Source organism: Brienomyrus brachyistius, chromosome 5 (assembly GCF_023856365.1).
Source record: "Brienomyrus brachyistius isolate T26 chromosome 5, BBRACH_0.4, whole genome shotgun sequence".
Taxonomy (NCBI): domain Eukaryota; kingdom Metazoa; phylum Chordata; class Actinopteri; order Osteoglossiformes; family Mormyridae; genus Brienomyrus; species Brienomyrus brachyistius.
In genome coordinates, this window is record NC_064537.1 from 4,127,732 (window position 1) to 4,142,577 (window position 14,846).

Sequence of the window (14,846 nt, forward strand, 5' to 3'; positions counted from 1 at the left end):
GGTGGCATGAGCCAAGTTGCACTGGAAGTCTGTGGTGCAGAGGGTGAGCAGAAACAGGTAGGAGCAGTGTAGCTCTGGGCGCTGCTGGGCAGTACAGTACCACGTCAAGTGTGCAGCTATGGGGCAGACAATCTGCGGTCTGCATGTGAGATTGTCATCCAGGCTATCAAGCCATCATCCAGCAACATCCTTCTGAAGGTCTAGGTGGCATTAAACACGCTGGACAAATCAAGAAAGACTCCCCCAACTCAATGTTGCCTTGCTTGCTCAGATTTGACAATGCTCCATGGAGTAGATACAGGGCCATCTCCTACACTAGGGGTAGCCAATCTTACCCAGATAGGGCTGGTGTTTGTGCGGGTTTTCACTACGACTCCCTAATTAGGTCACTAATTAGAGGACTGATTGGCTGAAGAGTCCTCACACCTGGGTTTGAACAGCTGACCTAAAGGTTATCCCAAAATCCTGAATATACACCGGCCCTTTGCGGATTTGCGGAGTGGCCACCACTGTCCTATACCACATCGTAAACATACAATGTCTTATGTTTCCATATAAGCTAAGATGTTTATCCTACTAGACAGGGTTGCCTACTTTCATGTCTTTTTTCCCCAAGATGCTATTCTAATAATGTGGGCAATGTGGGTTTGAGATCATCATTCAGGCAAATAATTACCTATAATACAATACACTATACATTTTTGCGTATTTTTTTTTTGTATACAGGGTTAATGTACGGATGAGACCAGGACATACAAAACTATGTTATTCCTGAAATGCAAACTCTTGGAAACAACAAAGAGCTAAGGTTCATTTATACACAGATGACGGTACTATCCCACATCTGTGGGTTTGTCTGACCATTATTCAGTTACAGTTGCCTACCGTGTAATACAGATGACAACAGGTCGTTGAAAAGGAAAACTACAGGTGATTTATGTCTATAGATGGCGGTACTTTCATTTTTAACCAGCTTTTGTAGTTCGGTTTTCATCTCCTTTCAGTATGAGGTAAAGATCGGGGTGGATTATAACCAAATTAACTTACATTTCAGCCACCTGATAATTACAGACATATGTTATGCAGTTATATTTATGAAACCGAAACTTCTTGATTAATACCTTTGTTTTTTTGCTTAAGATGTTAACATTGCTTTTAGATGTCGCATTCCAGCGAATCCAGCTCCGTCTTTACAAATCCACGCCGGGAAACAGCGCAGCCCCGCCAGCTTTCAAACTGTCAGACTTCGGGGGAAGCGGGTAAAACGTAAACAATAAGCCAAGTCCGTGCATGGTTTCTATAGTTAGGAATTGGGTATTTGCTTTTCTTTTGTCGGACATCGCACTTGTATCATTGCAAAAAGTTAATTAACTACTTCTATATTATCAGCCATAGACTGGCCGTAAGCAGAGTGTTCACCGCTGTTTATTTTTGGCTAACCTCCTGCTGTTAGTTAGCTTTACGGCTAGCGGAGCTCCTCACAGACAGATCGGTGTGGTTTTGTTATGTTTACGCAGAATTGCGCTTGACTATCGGGCCACTTATCATACATGACAGAAGGAGAAAGCTTATAACTATTTAGCCATGTAGTGCCTAGTTAGTTAGCCAAATAGCTAAATATCTATATTTATTGATATTTTTATGTGGATGATGACTGAAAACGTATGGTGGACACGTGAAGGCAATATCAGGAAGGGCCGAGTGGGCAGCTAGCAGGCTAACTGCGTTAGTTAAGCTAAGCGCTTGCATTGGAATGGAGGAGTACGAGGCGTTCGCGAGGCGCCGCTTGGCGCAGCTCGGGGAGGCGGCCGGCGCGCGGGATAGCGCGCGCTCCGCCGCGCGGCCGGTAAACGGCGGCTCCTCTTGCATCAGGTTTCACGGCGTCGCCGTCCTTCCGCCTCTGGTACGTATTACGGCGGGGATGCCAGCTCGCGCGCATCTGGCGGCACTCAACGCTTACGCAAGAAATCTTACGGCATGTCCATATGATTCAATTATAACCCTAAATTAGCTACATCAAAAGCGTTCGCATACTTTGCAAACCCTGCAGACTATTGATAAGTTAATACATACATGCAAGCGCAAATGCATATGTATTCAGAGTTATCTCGAACCTAAGCTCTCACGCCAGCCAGCTGACCAAAGCTGAAAAACAGCCACCAAACCGAAACCACAGCCACAAAACCGAAATTACAGCAACCAAACCGCCGTTAAGTTTGAATTTCGAGACTTTCAGTTGCTGACTGATTTCCAGATTACTTTTTCTTTTGGAGCAATATAGTCATTAAGATTAACCTTGTCTGTTTCCATAAAGATTTTGTATACCACTCTCTTAAACTCCATGCTGCCCTCATTCACGGGGTCTTTACTGGACATAGTTATATCTTTTCTGTGGTCCAGTGGTGGTTTAGTATTGGCTGCCCATCGATGGGTCATTGTGTGGTCTGTTTGCCCCTGTATTGTCTCTTTAGCTCACCGAGCAGCAGAGGGAGCTAATGCGGGGGTACAAAGTGGAAGCGATGAGGCTGCTGAGACAGAGGGGTACAGCACAGCCGGATTCGAGGGTGTCACAGGTGCAGACCCTCCTCGATAGTGTGCAGGTAGACAGCTTAGCACGCCTGAGCTTGATGGATCGCTGAGTGCTTGTGTTAATGTGTTTTGGGTGTGATATGTTTGTGATGTTTCTTCCATCAGCTGAGGAAGGTACCAACACTTCAGGAGTTCATTCAAAATGAGCCCGACGTTGTTGGGACAGGAAGTGCCACTTGGGATTTTCCTCCGCCTTTGTGTTCCACGGCTAAACCGATGCATGATGGGAAACGGGATGAGTTCTCATTTCATCATCTGACATCCATTTCTTCCGTGACTCTGGGTGCTACCGACAGTCCAGACCTTACCGGCAGGACGTCTCTGGTCCCTGACACCCGCTGTGCGCTTGTGCACGGTTCTGACGTACATCAGACCGCAGAGACTCGGGACCAAGCCAGCCAGCACTCTCTGTCATCTGGTTACATCACTTCCGACAATACGGAAGCCGCCAGCCATACGGCTGCTACAGTGGAGGCTGTCCAACTAAGCAAGGAGGTGCGTCAGGTGGGGAGCCAGGAGAGTCTCATTCCGCTTGACACTGACTGCTTGGCTGAGGGCACAGGAACAGTGAAAGGCTTTGCACTGGCATCTGAGGTCAATCTGGACACTGCTCGTTCTGGATCAGGAGACCCTGGTGTGTGCGAGGTGCCGTATCGTATGAGCCTTCAGAATCTTTTGAAGCAGTCCCAAGAGTACCGGCAGCGGCAGCGTCAGCTGAGGATGGCAAAGAATCTGTCCCAGGAGACGGACGAGGCCCAGAACCTTTCTGACAAAGAGAACAATGAGGTCCCCCTAGTGGAGAAAAATGAGCTCAGGAAAAGTAAAGCGAGAAGAGCCAATCATGCCAAAGTTAGGTTTTCACAGTTTGACCCATCTTCTGTAAGTGTGGCGCAACAGCCACCATTTCAGACTCTGTCAGAAACTCCAGAGGTCCAGTCCTCTGTTGGGACGAACCTGGAAATCAGCGAAAAGGTGTTTGATTGTGGATCAGTGAATGTCCCCGGGAATGTGGGAAGGGGCACCCTGGTTTCTGCAGTTCCTGCTCTGTCTTTGGAATCATCTGAACCTGATGGCCTAGTTGGAGATAATCTGACGCCGTCTACGGCAAGGGATGATCCAGCAAGTGATCTATCACAGCCCCTAACCACCACATCCTCCTCCGCAGAGCCCTGTGGTCTCAGTGTGGGGCCAAAGATTGATGGCACCGTGCCAAATCAAGTGCCAGCCAGTAAGAAGTTTACAACATTTCCGACTCCCCAGCTGTGCTTGAGTCCTGTCCATTGTGGAAAGGGCCGAGGTCCCATCGCGAAGCTCTTGGTGAACACCACCCTGAGTGTCAGCGACAACGCTGGGCTGCCTGCTCGCACAAAAGATGGTGTTGACCGAGCTGTGCAGATCAGCCAGCTGGAGATGAATCTGTCCCGCCTGCAGGCCCTCATCTCTGACTTGGAGTCCACCCTGGATGAAGGTTCCACTTGTCAAACATGGGCTAAAGGCAGCCACCTTAGGGGTGAGTGGGCGCTGCCGGCCAGGGAGCTGCTGGGCCTCACTGAGCATCGGCAGCCCAAAAGTCAGATCACGTCCATCTCCCAGAAGATGCGAGTGCCGGAGATGTTCCGGGACGCTCCGGTGGTGCCACGTAGGAGTCCCGTCCTCACTGACTCTAGCAACCGACCCCCGCTGGACGACTCCCGCTCCCCAAGCGATCGGTCATGCGACGTGGAAACGCCGTCCAGCCTGTGGCAGTGGGGTGAGGAGACCGGAGCGCGGACGCAGAATCTGGGCTCGCCTGTGGACCAAGGTCCGGGGATGCGAGCCAAGCGCAGACTCCTCATGAGCACCGCGGAAACAAAGTCCCCCAGGATGCCGGCGGCGTCACACAGCGCAGCTTGGGGAAGGCCGCGTTCCAGCACCCCCAAAGGTAACAAGCCCACGGTGTGCACCTAACTCTGGCCTGCAGGACATGCGTAGGAGGCTGCCTTAGAACACTGTACTCATCCTGTTTTGGAAGTTACATGCAAATACTTCCATATTGTGTCACCCCCCGATGAGCAGACTTGTCTTGCGAGCAAGCAAAGATTTTTCCAGCTGGATAAAGAGCCTTGTGTGTGTGGGTGTGTGTGCGCGCGTGGGGCCTGTTCTTCTCCGGGGAAGTTCACCCTGTGTTCTTGGGCGTCTTTGCAGTGCAGACCGGCACTTGGGCACGGCTCCTGCCAAAGGAGACCCAGCTGCATGTGGAGGCCCCAATTAAGGAGCAGGAGAGGGAGCAGCTGCAGGTGAGAGACGGGGGCGGGATGGCACCTGGGCCAGGGGTCACGTCCACAAACCCAGAGCGGAGCTCCCTGCTTCATCCCCATTGGGCTTGCAGCCGTGACCAGGCAGAGATTAACGGGACCTGTGATGCAAAAGGGGGAGTCGGTCCGCCTAACATAACACTGAATGCTGACCTCCGTGGATTCAGCAGTCGGCGAAGCAGGATGAACCTTGTATGCTTGGTTTAATTAGCTTTAACGCTTTGATGTTGTTTGTTTGATGAGTCTTGAAGAAGCCATGGTGTTAAAATACAACACTATAGGCTAAGAGGACCCGCACTGACTCATTCTCCCAAGGGCACCCTACTGGCGTATATTACTCCTTGAGTCGTACTTGCGGTAATGTTCCTGCGCCATTAATTATAGCCTCTAATATATGCAGCTAACAACACTATAATTAACAGAAGCTGTTTTATAAACGGAGGCTCTTTCTCCCCTTGTTGCCATCGACGCGTCTGGAGCCTGGCCCTAATGTGGAGTTGGCGTGGCCATACTAGGCAGCGAAATTGACTGGGAGAATGAGCGTGTAATTTGTTTAATTCGTGTCTGAGTTAAGTCTTTCGGCTTGCCCTCCCCATCACCAAACAGAGGATCGCCGCCCGCTACCAGTGCCTCCGGCATCTGTCTCCACGATCGGGGGGTGTGCGGCCCTCTGGGCCCCCGGGTGTCCCGGTCCTCGGGCCCCCCGCAGTGCATGATTTAGGTTCACAGGTATTTTTGTTCCCTTGTTTTCCTGTTTTTCTTCTTCCTCTTAAATAAATGTGTATGTTCTGCTCTGTCACATTGGCTGGGTTAACAGCTCTAATTAGGTCTGTCTCTTTTGGCCTAAAACTGCTGCCACTGTACTGGAGAGACAAGCGGGAGCTCGTGGGCGGCCTGCTCCTCTGACCCACTGGGCGCATCGATTGGGGTGTGTTGAGTGTCTGACAGGGGGAGGATGAGTAACCTTGTCATAGAGACTTTCTCTCCACCACCGCAGAGCTGCAAGGTGGGAGAGGCGTGTCTTTGAAACCCGCCGTGGCTGTTACTGGCAGCTTATTTTATTGGTAATGATTGGTTTAAACCTGGCAGTGATTGGCAGTCCCGCCCCCTTGTTTTTCCCATAACCACTCTGTGTTTAAGGGCAGTGGGCGGGGCTGGATGTCTCACGATCAGCTTGCTGCCCCAGCTGTCTCTCTCTCCTGCCGTGCATATGGCACCAAACCAGTCTGACTCGTCTTTTCCTGCCCCACAGATATCCTGCCGCCTCAGCTCTCCTTGGCGCCCCCTTGTGGCCGCGGCCGTCAAGGGCTACCTTACGCGGCGGCTGCTGCGCTCGGAGCACGTCGCCCAGCTGCAGCGCACCGTCAAGGTGACCTTGTGTGACCTCGGCGGTGCCGTGCCGGCTGCCAGGGATATGAGCGCAACTCAGCCCCATTTACATTTTTATTGCCTGTCGCCAGCACTATTAATCTGTGCTACTAATTTCCCTGCGCGGATGATGAAGCGCATGTAATGATTGGCTGCTGGATTGACCGATAAACCGTGCCAGGTTCCTAGTTATCTTTGTGTCTGCCTAATTTAGCTTTCGCATTTGACAGCGATGTCATCATCAGCTCCCGCGGCCCTTTTGGGAACAGGCTTCTTTTATTTTTTTAACGCACTCGGCACCTCGTCACTTTGGCAGTAATGGCCACTCCTGCGGATTTATTGAAATCTCCCAAATCCACCACAGGACTCTCAGCACTTCCTGTTGGCGTTCCAGCCCCGGACAGCAGAAACAGAGGAGTTTGATAGCGAACAGGACCTGGAGTTACAGAAGCGGGTCTTACTGCAGGTACCAGAGCCCACCCCCCCCCCCCCCCGATTATACCCCCGATTTCCTGGTCAAGGTCTGACTCACGGTAAAGCGGCACCGAACCTGACTTAGTTATGGCCACACCAGAGGTACGAGTCAGCAGTTGTCGAGCCACGGGCTGGATGGGGTTGCGTGCTGGAGGCCGGCGTGTGGCTCAGCAGGTGAGGACGCTATGTCTTTGGTCGGAAGGTCGCTGGTTTAAATCCCAGCATCAGCACATTTATTTCACATTTGGGCCCCTGAGCGAGGCCCTCGTCCTCCTTTTGCTTCAGCGACTGTCTGACCCTGCTTTGGATAAAAGCATTTGCTAAATAAATGTGATTTCCAGCAATGTCTCTCCGAGACGAATGGGATGGTCAGCTGTGGCTGTTGGGGCCCCAGTTCCGCGCTGCATGGAGCTGCTGGTGTGCTGTATTACACAAATGCACTAAGATGTAATAATGAGTTTATTATAACAATATGAATCGGTCCCTCCTCCTCCCCAGCTGCGTTCCGCTCGCTATGAGATCTACGACATCTTCTTCAGCTCCTCAGCGGCGGAGAGGATGCAGATCATCTCCTGGGACCGGGCGCTGATCTGGGAGAGGGAGCTGAGACGTCGGGTAAAGCACTGGGGAACGGGGGTGGGAGGGGGGTGGGTCTCGCTTGTGTCCTGGATCTCCGACAGCTCTCCAATTGAAAACTCTGTGCTGAAATGATGAATAAATGTGTTTCTGGGTGGGTGGGGGGGGGGGCTGCATTTTTCTTTCCGACCACTAGGTGGTACCAGAAACCCACATTGCTAAGCAGAAGTAGAGTTCATTCACTTTAAGTACTCTTTGTCCATAATGCCAGGACTGCTCACACTTCCCCGGCAGCTCCAAGCTCCCTGGTGGCTCTCTGGGAATGCCCAGTGTTCCGGAAGCTTCTGCTTTGCTCGTGCCTTCAATTCCGTTACTAATGTTGTGATAAATCAGTGACATTCCCTTCGGCCTTTAAGGAAAATGGACAAGAGCGTCGTAAAGGAGGGGCCTCCCTGTCTGCAGCTACCGAGAAGTCCCTGGAGAGGAGGAGGAGAAGCTCGGCGTGAGTGTAGTTCGGTCTTTTGGTAAAATCTGCAGCAGACAGGATTTTAGATCGTATTTCTCTACCTCTTTGTCAGTGTGAGCGCATTTTCCCGCAGCCGGCCTCGTTAATCATGGCTCTGTGGGGCAAACTCAGTGCTCTGCTGTCCTCCTCTGTGAGCAGAAACGATTTGGAGTGCTTTGCTGTCCCAGCTGGAGATCGATCATCAGCTGCGTGGCAGAAAGTAACACGCTATAATGCATGGTACATTTGTCACCGTTTGACTGCTCTGTAGCCTGGGACTGAGGGCTCCAGGCTGCAGACTGGTCCTGTTTTAGTTAAGGGCATCCACTCACAACCTATGTTTTCCATTTCAGTTCCCCAGGGCGGCCTGCTCTAGTACCCTTTAGCATGACACTTAATCTGCCTGACTGCAGTCGAATGACCAGCTGTATAAGTATGTAAAGTTGTTAAAAACTCGCCAACTTCACGTTCATTCCCCACAGGCTACACAAAATGGCGGTCGAGGGACGACGGGTGGCTGGGGCGAAGGCTGGCTGGAGACGGGCCTGTCAGCACCCCAGGCCACGGTGAACCTGGAGCCGCACGGCTGACAGTGCAGCGGGACATGCCAATAAGCTAGTATCGGTGTCCACAGCAGGGGGCGCCATGACCTCTCGTGCCACAGCTGACTGTGACAAACAGCAGTGACTCCAGGAAGCCAGATTATTAATCATATGGGCTTCATTTATTTTACTATTTTTAACTTTTGTTACTTTTAAAAAATGCGCTTTCTAAAATGTGTTTTTGTGTGTATATTAATGTATTACTTTAGTGTTTTTTTGCATCTGATGCAAAAATTGGGATCTTTCTAATATATAAGGGATAGATTATTTTCTGTATTTACTTTTTGTATTTAAATGTTCTGTAATAAAAGTTTGTCTTTGCATTGTGCATGTGCTCTAGTTTCTTTCTGTAAGTTGTAATGAAGCTCAGTGATCAGGAATTCGTTACATTTAACGAATACATCTAACTTTTCACTGGAGTAGCTAAAGCGTTCAGCTGGGCTCAGGTCAGGATCACTGTCAGATGTGTGTCCTGGTCGGGGGTACAGCTCTGAGTGTCCTACTGAGGCTACAGTTTGGACCACATTCCTCATAGAGCAACACGAGTCGTGCTAAGCCCGTGCCCTTCTAGTATCTAGAGTAATTAAGTGCGAAAGTACTAAAACTTCCACTCAGTTACAATTTTCTGTTTACCCATAAATCCACAGCAACCTCGGTGTCTCATGCGCAGGCGGGTTGTATTTAAGAATGATTTAAAGAAAAACAACTAGCAAGATGAACCGATTCATGTTTCAATCACGAAATTAATCCTGCCATAGTACCACTGAGGTATAAAATCAACCGGAATTAATCCTGTTAAATATCTGCAGGAAGTGTTGCGCTCCTTGTAAGAATGACAAAACACAACAAAAGAGCCACAACTTCATCACTTCCCAACACTACAGGAAAAGGAAGAATAGACACTTAATCAGAGACCAGACAACGGTGTTCTGCCCTGGAAGAAGTTTCTTAACTTCAGTCCTGCCAGACACCGAATTAACTTAATTTCGTCGCGCAAGCGAGGAAGGGCAGCGTGACCGCGCCGATTCAGACCGATAGGGGCGCTGTCTGTCCAAATGCAGGGAGGTCTCGTGTCTGCGCACAAGCCAGCGCACCCATTTACAGCCACCAGAGGGCGTGATTTGAACAGACAACGGCTCTGCGGCTGCGCGTACGCCGGTGCGCGGTGCTCGTCGGTCCCCAAACAGGAAGAATGGAGGACTCGTCGTCTGCGGGGAGCAGCTTCTCGTCCAGAGCCAAGAGAAAGGCGCAGGAGAGAGCTAAGATCCTGCAACGGGAGGACCAGCGGAGGACGCTGAAGCTGGTGAGGTCGGGAAGCGGGGCTCCGGCGCCGGGACCGGCGTGTTTTAAGGCGAGCTGAGCGATCATCCACGGCTCTTTTTATGATCTGCGTCGCGGGTCTCCTTTCCATGGAGTATATTACTGCTAAAAATAAAGTAGAGGTTTCATCGGGGTAACACTGCAGTGTCTCAGTACGGCAGACGGCGCTGATACTGGGCCAAATGGAAAGCAAGTGGGACATGTACTTCCACTCAGTCATGTTAATTAAGCAGCTAGAGCAGTTTTGAGTAGGGCAGTGTCTGTCTCTCTCTCTCTCTGTCTGTCTGTCTCTCTGTGTCTTTCTGCCTGTACCTTTGTCACTTTCTGTCTGTGTCTCTGTGCCACTATGCTACTGTGCCTCTGTCTGTCTCTATACCTGTCTGTGTCCTTGTCTGTCTCTGTCCCTGTCCGTATCTATGTCTGTCTGTCTGTTTACCTGTCTGTTTCTGTATGTCTCTCTGTTTCTGTCCCTGTATGTCTGTCTGTGTCCTTGTCTGTCTCTGTCCCTGTCTGTGTCTCTGTCCATCTGTCTGTGTCTCTGTCCCTGTCTGTGTCTCTGTCCATCTGTCTGTCCCTGTCTGTGTCTCTGTCCATCTGTCTGTCTCTGTCCCTGTCTGTGTCTCTGTCCATCTGTCTGTCTCTGTCCCTGTTTGTCTGTCTGCATCCCTTTGTGTCTGAGTCCCTGTTTTATCTGTTTCTCTGTGTCCCTCTGTCTCCATCTGTCTGTCCGTGTCCGTCTGCCTATCAGACCCTGGGCCGAGTTCACCCCCCTTTCTCCGTCCCCCTGTGCAGGTGTCGCGGATCCTGAAGAAGTCGGAGTGGGAGCGCACGGCCGAAGATGTGGCAGAGTTGGAGAGGCACAGCGAGACTGTGCGGGAGCTGTGCAGGAGGCAGATGCGGCGGAACATCCTGAAGAGGAAGCAGGAGGAGGTCAGGAAGCCCTTCAGATGTTCAGGGATGGTAAAACAGAAGCTGTATCTCCTGGTCCTTGCGTCTGTCAGGCACCGTCACTTGTGGCTCGTCCCTTCAGGTATTCGACGACACGGACGACCTGCGGCGGAAAGTGGCACAGCTGGCAGAGGCGGTCCGCGGCGCCAGGAACCTCGTCGTGTACACGGGGGCGGGCATTAGCACGGTACCGTCCATGATTCCATAAGAACCGTCCAATCAGAACTGTCTGTCGGAAGATGCTGATGAGGTTTTCCTGTGTGTGGCAGGCGGCCTCAATCCCCGACTACCGAGGTCCAAACGGTCTGTGGACTCAGCTGCAGAAAGGCAGATCAGTGAGGTAAGTGGGGCCGGACTTGCCGTCCTGGCAACGGGTCAGAACACGGGTCCCCAGGCGTGACCCATTTGCCGCCTTTCTCCGGGCAGCACGTCGGACCTGAGCGAGGCGGAGCCCACACTGACACACATGGCCATCCGGATGCTGCACAAGGAGAAGCTGGTGAGCACACGTGATTGGCCGGCTAAGTGTTCCGTCGTGGAGGTGGAGCCTCTTTGGGACACGCCTACTTAGAGTTTTGGAACATTGTGTTTCAGTACGTACGGGGCATGCTAGTGGACGTTGACGTTGTTATGGATCTGTTTGGATACGCTTCTCGGGGATTTAGGAACCGCCGTGTGTGTTGTGTGTATTTTGCGTATGTGTGTCCCAGGTGCAGCATGTGGTGTCTCAGAACTGCGACGGGCTGCACCTGCGCAGCGGCCTGCCGCGACACGTCCTGTCTGAGCTCCACGGCAACATGTTCATCGAGGTGAGTGGCCCTTGCCGTGCCGCTGTCTGCCTGCTTTTTGCCGTCTCCTGCTGCCCTGATAAGCACCACCCTTCAGTTCACCGTGGTACGGGAGGTCATACAGCACTAGGGGTCATTTCTGACTTGCAGAAGTGCAGCCTCCTGTTGCAAATCGCCATTTTTTAAACGTTTCACAACATGACCGGAGCCATCATTCAGCATTGCTGTCTACCACAGTCTGCTGCAGGCGTTTGCAGCTAATCTGTAATATTAAATATATTTAAAAAATCTGTTATTATAGTGAAATGCTTTGGCATCTGTCCCCTTTCTCCTGCCCACTACTGCTTGGGACAAGCTGCAGTCTCAATGCGTCCCTGAACTGGCTAAACACTATAGTGGATGGATGGATTATTCAGGAGCAGAGAAAAGATCGATGCTGTTTGTTCCCACCCTCCTTTACATCCTCATCCAGTCATGCGGTCGCACTATTTTTCTGCCCCAGACAATGTCCGCTTTCCGCCCGGAAAAGTCCAGTGAGCAGTGACTTTTAAATGCGCGTTTACTCCACGAATCCCCACTTCCTTTCATCGGCGTCGTGTGTCATTAAACACTCTCAGCGCATGTGCATCGTCGCCATGGTTACCCACGTCCGCTGTCCCTGCCGCAGGTGTGCACCTCGTGCTCCCCGGCGCGGGAGTGGATCCGGCTGTTCGACGTGACGGAGCGGACCGCCCTGCACCGGCACGGCACGGGCAGGCTCTGCGGGCACTGCGGAGGGGAGCTGTGTGACACCATCGTGCATTTCGGGGAGCGCGGCACACTGGAGCAGCCGCTGAACTGGGAGGGGGCCGTCAGGGCCGCCGGTGCTGCCGACGCCATCCTCTGCCTGGGCTCCAGCCTCAAGGTGGGATGCGCCACACATACCAACCAGCAGGGGGCATGGGCCCATTAAATCCTAGGAGGGGTATTCTGTTTGACCTTTGTATGTCAGTTTATCCTAAGGTCAAACAGAATACCCTTCCTAGAACTAACGTAAATTACCCTAATATTAATTATTGTGGAAAGAAATAAGCTGGAGGCTTAGCTGCTGATGCATGATAGAAATAACTCAGAATGCCTTGTGCGTCATGCAGACTGTCTATTCGATGTATTAAAGTCATAGATCTGTGCAGCTTAACAGGTTTTAATGCATTAGAACCAGCCATGCGATGCCTTGTTGGGACCATGTAGAAATTGGTGCCGAGATAGAGCATGATCTTCTCAGGCAATTTTCCCAAAGGCACTGGGGAGTAACGAATCAGGCCTTTCTCCCTCCCCCTTCCCCCCCGCAGGTGCTTAGGAAATACTCCTGCCTGTGGTGCATGAACAGACCAGCCAACAGAAGGCCAAAGCTTTACATAGTCAACCTGCAGGTAGGCTTCAGTGGAGCATGAGGGTCTCCCTCACAGAGTAACGCAGACGCGATCTGTGCCCTGCATCAGGAATACTGCTCTTCAGTGTCACTGAAGAAGCAGCAGGCATGCAACGTTCCTGTCATTAATCTTTTTTTTTTTTTTGGTTACTGCCACTTTAATTTGAAGTGTGTGTGTATTTTGTAGTGGACACCAAAGGATGACCTGGCAACCCTTAAAATCCATGGAAAATGTGACGACGTCATGCGTCTTCTGATGGAGGAGTTGGACATCCAGGTTCCTTCCTACGTCAAGTAAGAACCTTTGTTTGTGTGGGTTGGTTGAGCATGACCTCGTGTTTGAGGTTTAGTCTGTTTGTTTAGCAGTTTGTTGAACAGTTTTTGTACAATTTATAGTTTCTATCCTACAACAGAGCAGAAGACCCCATTTTCAGCTTGGCCACAATGCTGACGCCTGGAGAAGAAAACAGTCACACTCGTAAAGTGGTATCGCCATCTACAGGGCTGGAGGAGAGAATGACGGACACTGAGGGGCCGCGTCCAGGAGCTCCCGTCCAGGGTGGATGGTTCGGACGAGGTTATTCAAAGGGAAGGAGGAAGAAGAAAACAGCTTGAATAACCCAGGTGTGGCAGATTTTACCAGAAAGTATTTATTGAGAATCCAGTCTCAGTTTCACGTGGTGCTAATTAACTGTCTCAAAGGACCTTTGGTTTGGTAAATGGGTAATGTTACTGTTTATTGAATTTGACCTGTTTGCACCTTACTCTGTCCTCAGGTATTTAGTCAGAGCAATAAGCAACTTGACTGGGTCGTTATTTCTGTTCACAAAGTCAACAGTGAAAAGAAAGGGTTGAAAACATGCGGATACGGCTGTTAGTTTAAATGTTTACATTTCTCCTGAAGTGGGTGCAAATAAGCAGGGTGTAAATATAATGTTTTACTGCGTTCTCTGTATTTGCTTGAACAGTATAAAGAAATGATTTTTGTTTTTAAGCTGCTGACCTATCTTGGCCTTATCCAGAAAGACATGGTGGAGTGTAAAGGTCTAGTAGGGTCATTGTGGATGTTTGCTGTAAGACAGTGTTTCTCAAGCCAGTCCTCAGGGTCCCCCTGACAGTCCACAATTTTGCTCGCTCCCATCCCTGTACCAGGGATTCGGGGCTCTTGATTGCTTGGTTCAGGTGCACTCGGAGCTGTGAGGGAGCAAGAGTGCGGACTGTAAGGGGACCGGGTTCAGAACCACTGGTGTAAAAGGTCTAGACTTGTGACCCAAGCATGCGGGTCCGGTGACTTCCCATCTGCTGTTGTACCTCAGAGTGAGCCATTTGGCCAGAGCTGCTCTGCAGCTATGTAAGTAAGGGTATAATGGCATGATGCATGTTAATGTTTGCAGGTCAGGGTGTTTAAGGGTATTTAAGCATCTGATGAACGTCGTACAGTGATTTCGGGGTGATGCATTGTTAAACTCTTCAGTGTTCCTGTGTTCTGACCAGTCAGCGACCGGCCTGTCCGTATCCTGGCAAAATCGCGGCTGGGTCTGGATCACGTGTACTCGCGAATGTTCCTCCGTACTCTCAGGGGATCCGGGACTGTGATGCCGGGGTTTGGCGGTTACGAGGTCGCCCCCTGCCTGCCTCTGCCTGCACAGTCTCTGTCGCTCATGTTTTGGTTATTTTCGCTTACGCGGCCGGTCTTGACGTTTTGTAGACCACCCTGTTTGAACGGGTATTTATAATTTGAAGTATTTGTATAGTTCCCAGGCACTGTGACTTGCAGATGGACAAGGACCCAAGTCCAGCCTCTCAAGGTTTTTATGTGCTGATTGTAATAAAAGTCTTTGTTTTACTTTGTCTCTGGGTGCTTCCATTACAGGACTTACAGGAACAACCTGGTGGTGAGGCTGCAACCACAATATTCAACAATACGTGTGAGAGTGATATAGGCAGGAGCTGGATGAGAAAACAATTATA

General features: G+C 50.8%; 2 protein-coding genes across 7 annotated transcripts; both read left to right on the plus strand.

The window, feature by feature from the left end:
* Positions 1-1,223: 1,223 nt before the first annotated feature.
* si:ch73-100l22.3 (uncharacterized) lies at positions 1,224-8,736 on the plus strand. 4 transcript variants are annotated; one of them, XM_049013379.1, is made up of 10 exons: positions 1,224-1,903; positions 2,472-2,600; positions 2,695-4,510; positions 4,774-4,865; positions 5,490-5,612; positions 6,136-6,252; positions 6,616-6,717; positions 7,224-7,340; positions 7,718-7,803; positions 8,289-8,736. In XM_049013379.1, the coding sequence occupies exons 1-10, from the start codon at positions 1,754-1,756 to the stop codon at positions 8,374-8,376; spliced, it is 2,820 nt and encodes a 939-aa protein (XP_048869336.1). In that variant the 5' UTR covers positions 1,224-1,753; the 3' UTR covers positions 8,377-8,736. The 4 variants fall into 4 exon arrangements, with proteins under 4 accessions (XP_048869336.1, XP_048869337.1, XP_048869338.1 ...); XM_049013380.1 differs by having other exon boundaries at positions 2,472-2,573; XM_049013382.1 differs by having other exon boundaries at positions 1,250-1,266.
* A 726-nt stretch (positions 8,737-9,462) lies between these two features.
* sirt7 (sirtuin 7) lies at positions 9,463-14,721 on the plus strand. Of its 3 annotated transcripts, none has more exons than XM_049013383.1 (10): positions 9,463-9,759; positions 10,521-10,658; positions 10,759-10,863; positions 10,946-11,016; positions 11,103-11,175; positions 11,387-11,485; positions 12,132-12,368; positions 12,796-12,876; positions 13,063-13,169; positions 13,289-14,721. In XM_049013383.1, the coding sequence occupies exons 1-10, from the start codon at positions 9,601-9,603 to the stop codon at positions 13,488-13,490; spliced, it is 1,272 nt and encodes a 423-aa protein (XP_048869340.1). In that variant the 5' UTR covers positions 9,463-9,600; the 3' UTR covers positions 13,491-14,721. The 3 variants fall into 3 exon arrangements, with proteins under 3 accessions (XP_048869340.1, XP_048869342.1, XP_048869341.1); XM_049013385.1 differs by having other exon boundaries at positions 13,272-13,477; XM_049013384.1 differs by having other exon boundaries at positions 9,469-9,711.
* Positions 14,722-14,846: the final 125 nt, after the last annotated feature.

Excerpts from the sequence above, each read along its gene's own strand:
- si:ch73-100l22.3 (XM_049013379.1), top strand. The coding sequence starts at position 1,754 with ATGGAGGAGTACGAGGCGTTCGCGAGGCGCCGCTTGGCGCAGCTCGGG. Across the intron at positions 1,904-2,471 it reads TCGCCGTCCTTCCGCCTCTG|CTCACCGAGCAGCAGAGGGA; the intron begins GTACGTATTACG and ends TTGTCTCTTTAG. Across the intron at positions 2,601-2,694 it reads CCCTCCTCGATAGTGTGCAG|CTGAGGAAGGTACCAACACT; the intron begins GTAGACAGCTTA and ends TTCTTCCATCAG.
- sirt7 (XM_049013383.1), top strand. The coding sequence starts at position 9,601 with ATGGAGGACTCGTCGTCTGCGGGGAGCAGCTTCTCGTCCAGAGCCAAG. Across the intron at positions 10,659-10,758 it reads TGAAGAGGAAGCAGGAGGAG|GTATTCGACGACACGGACGA; the intron begins GTCAGGAAGCCC and ends TCGTCCCTTCAG. Across the intron at positions 12,877-13,062 it reads TTTACATAGTCAACCTGCAG|TGGACACCAAAGGATGACCT; the intron begins GTAGGCTTCAGT and ends TGTATTTTGTAG.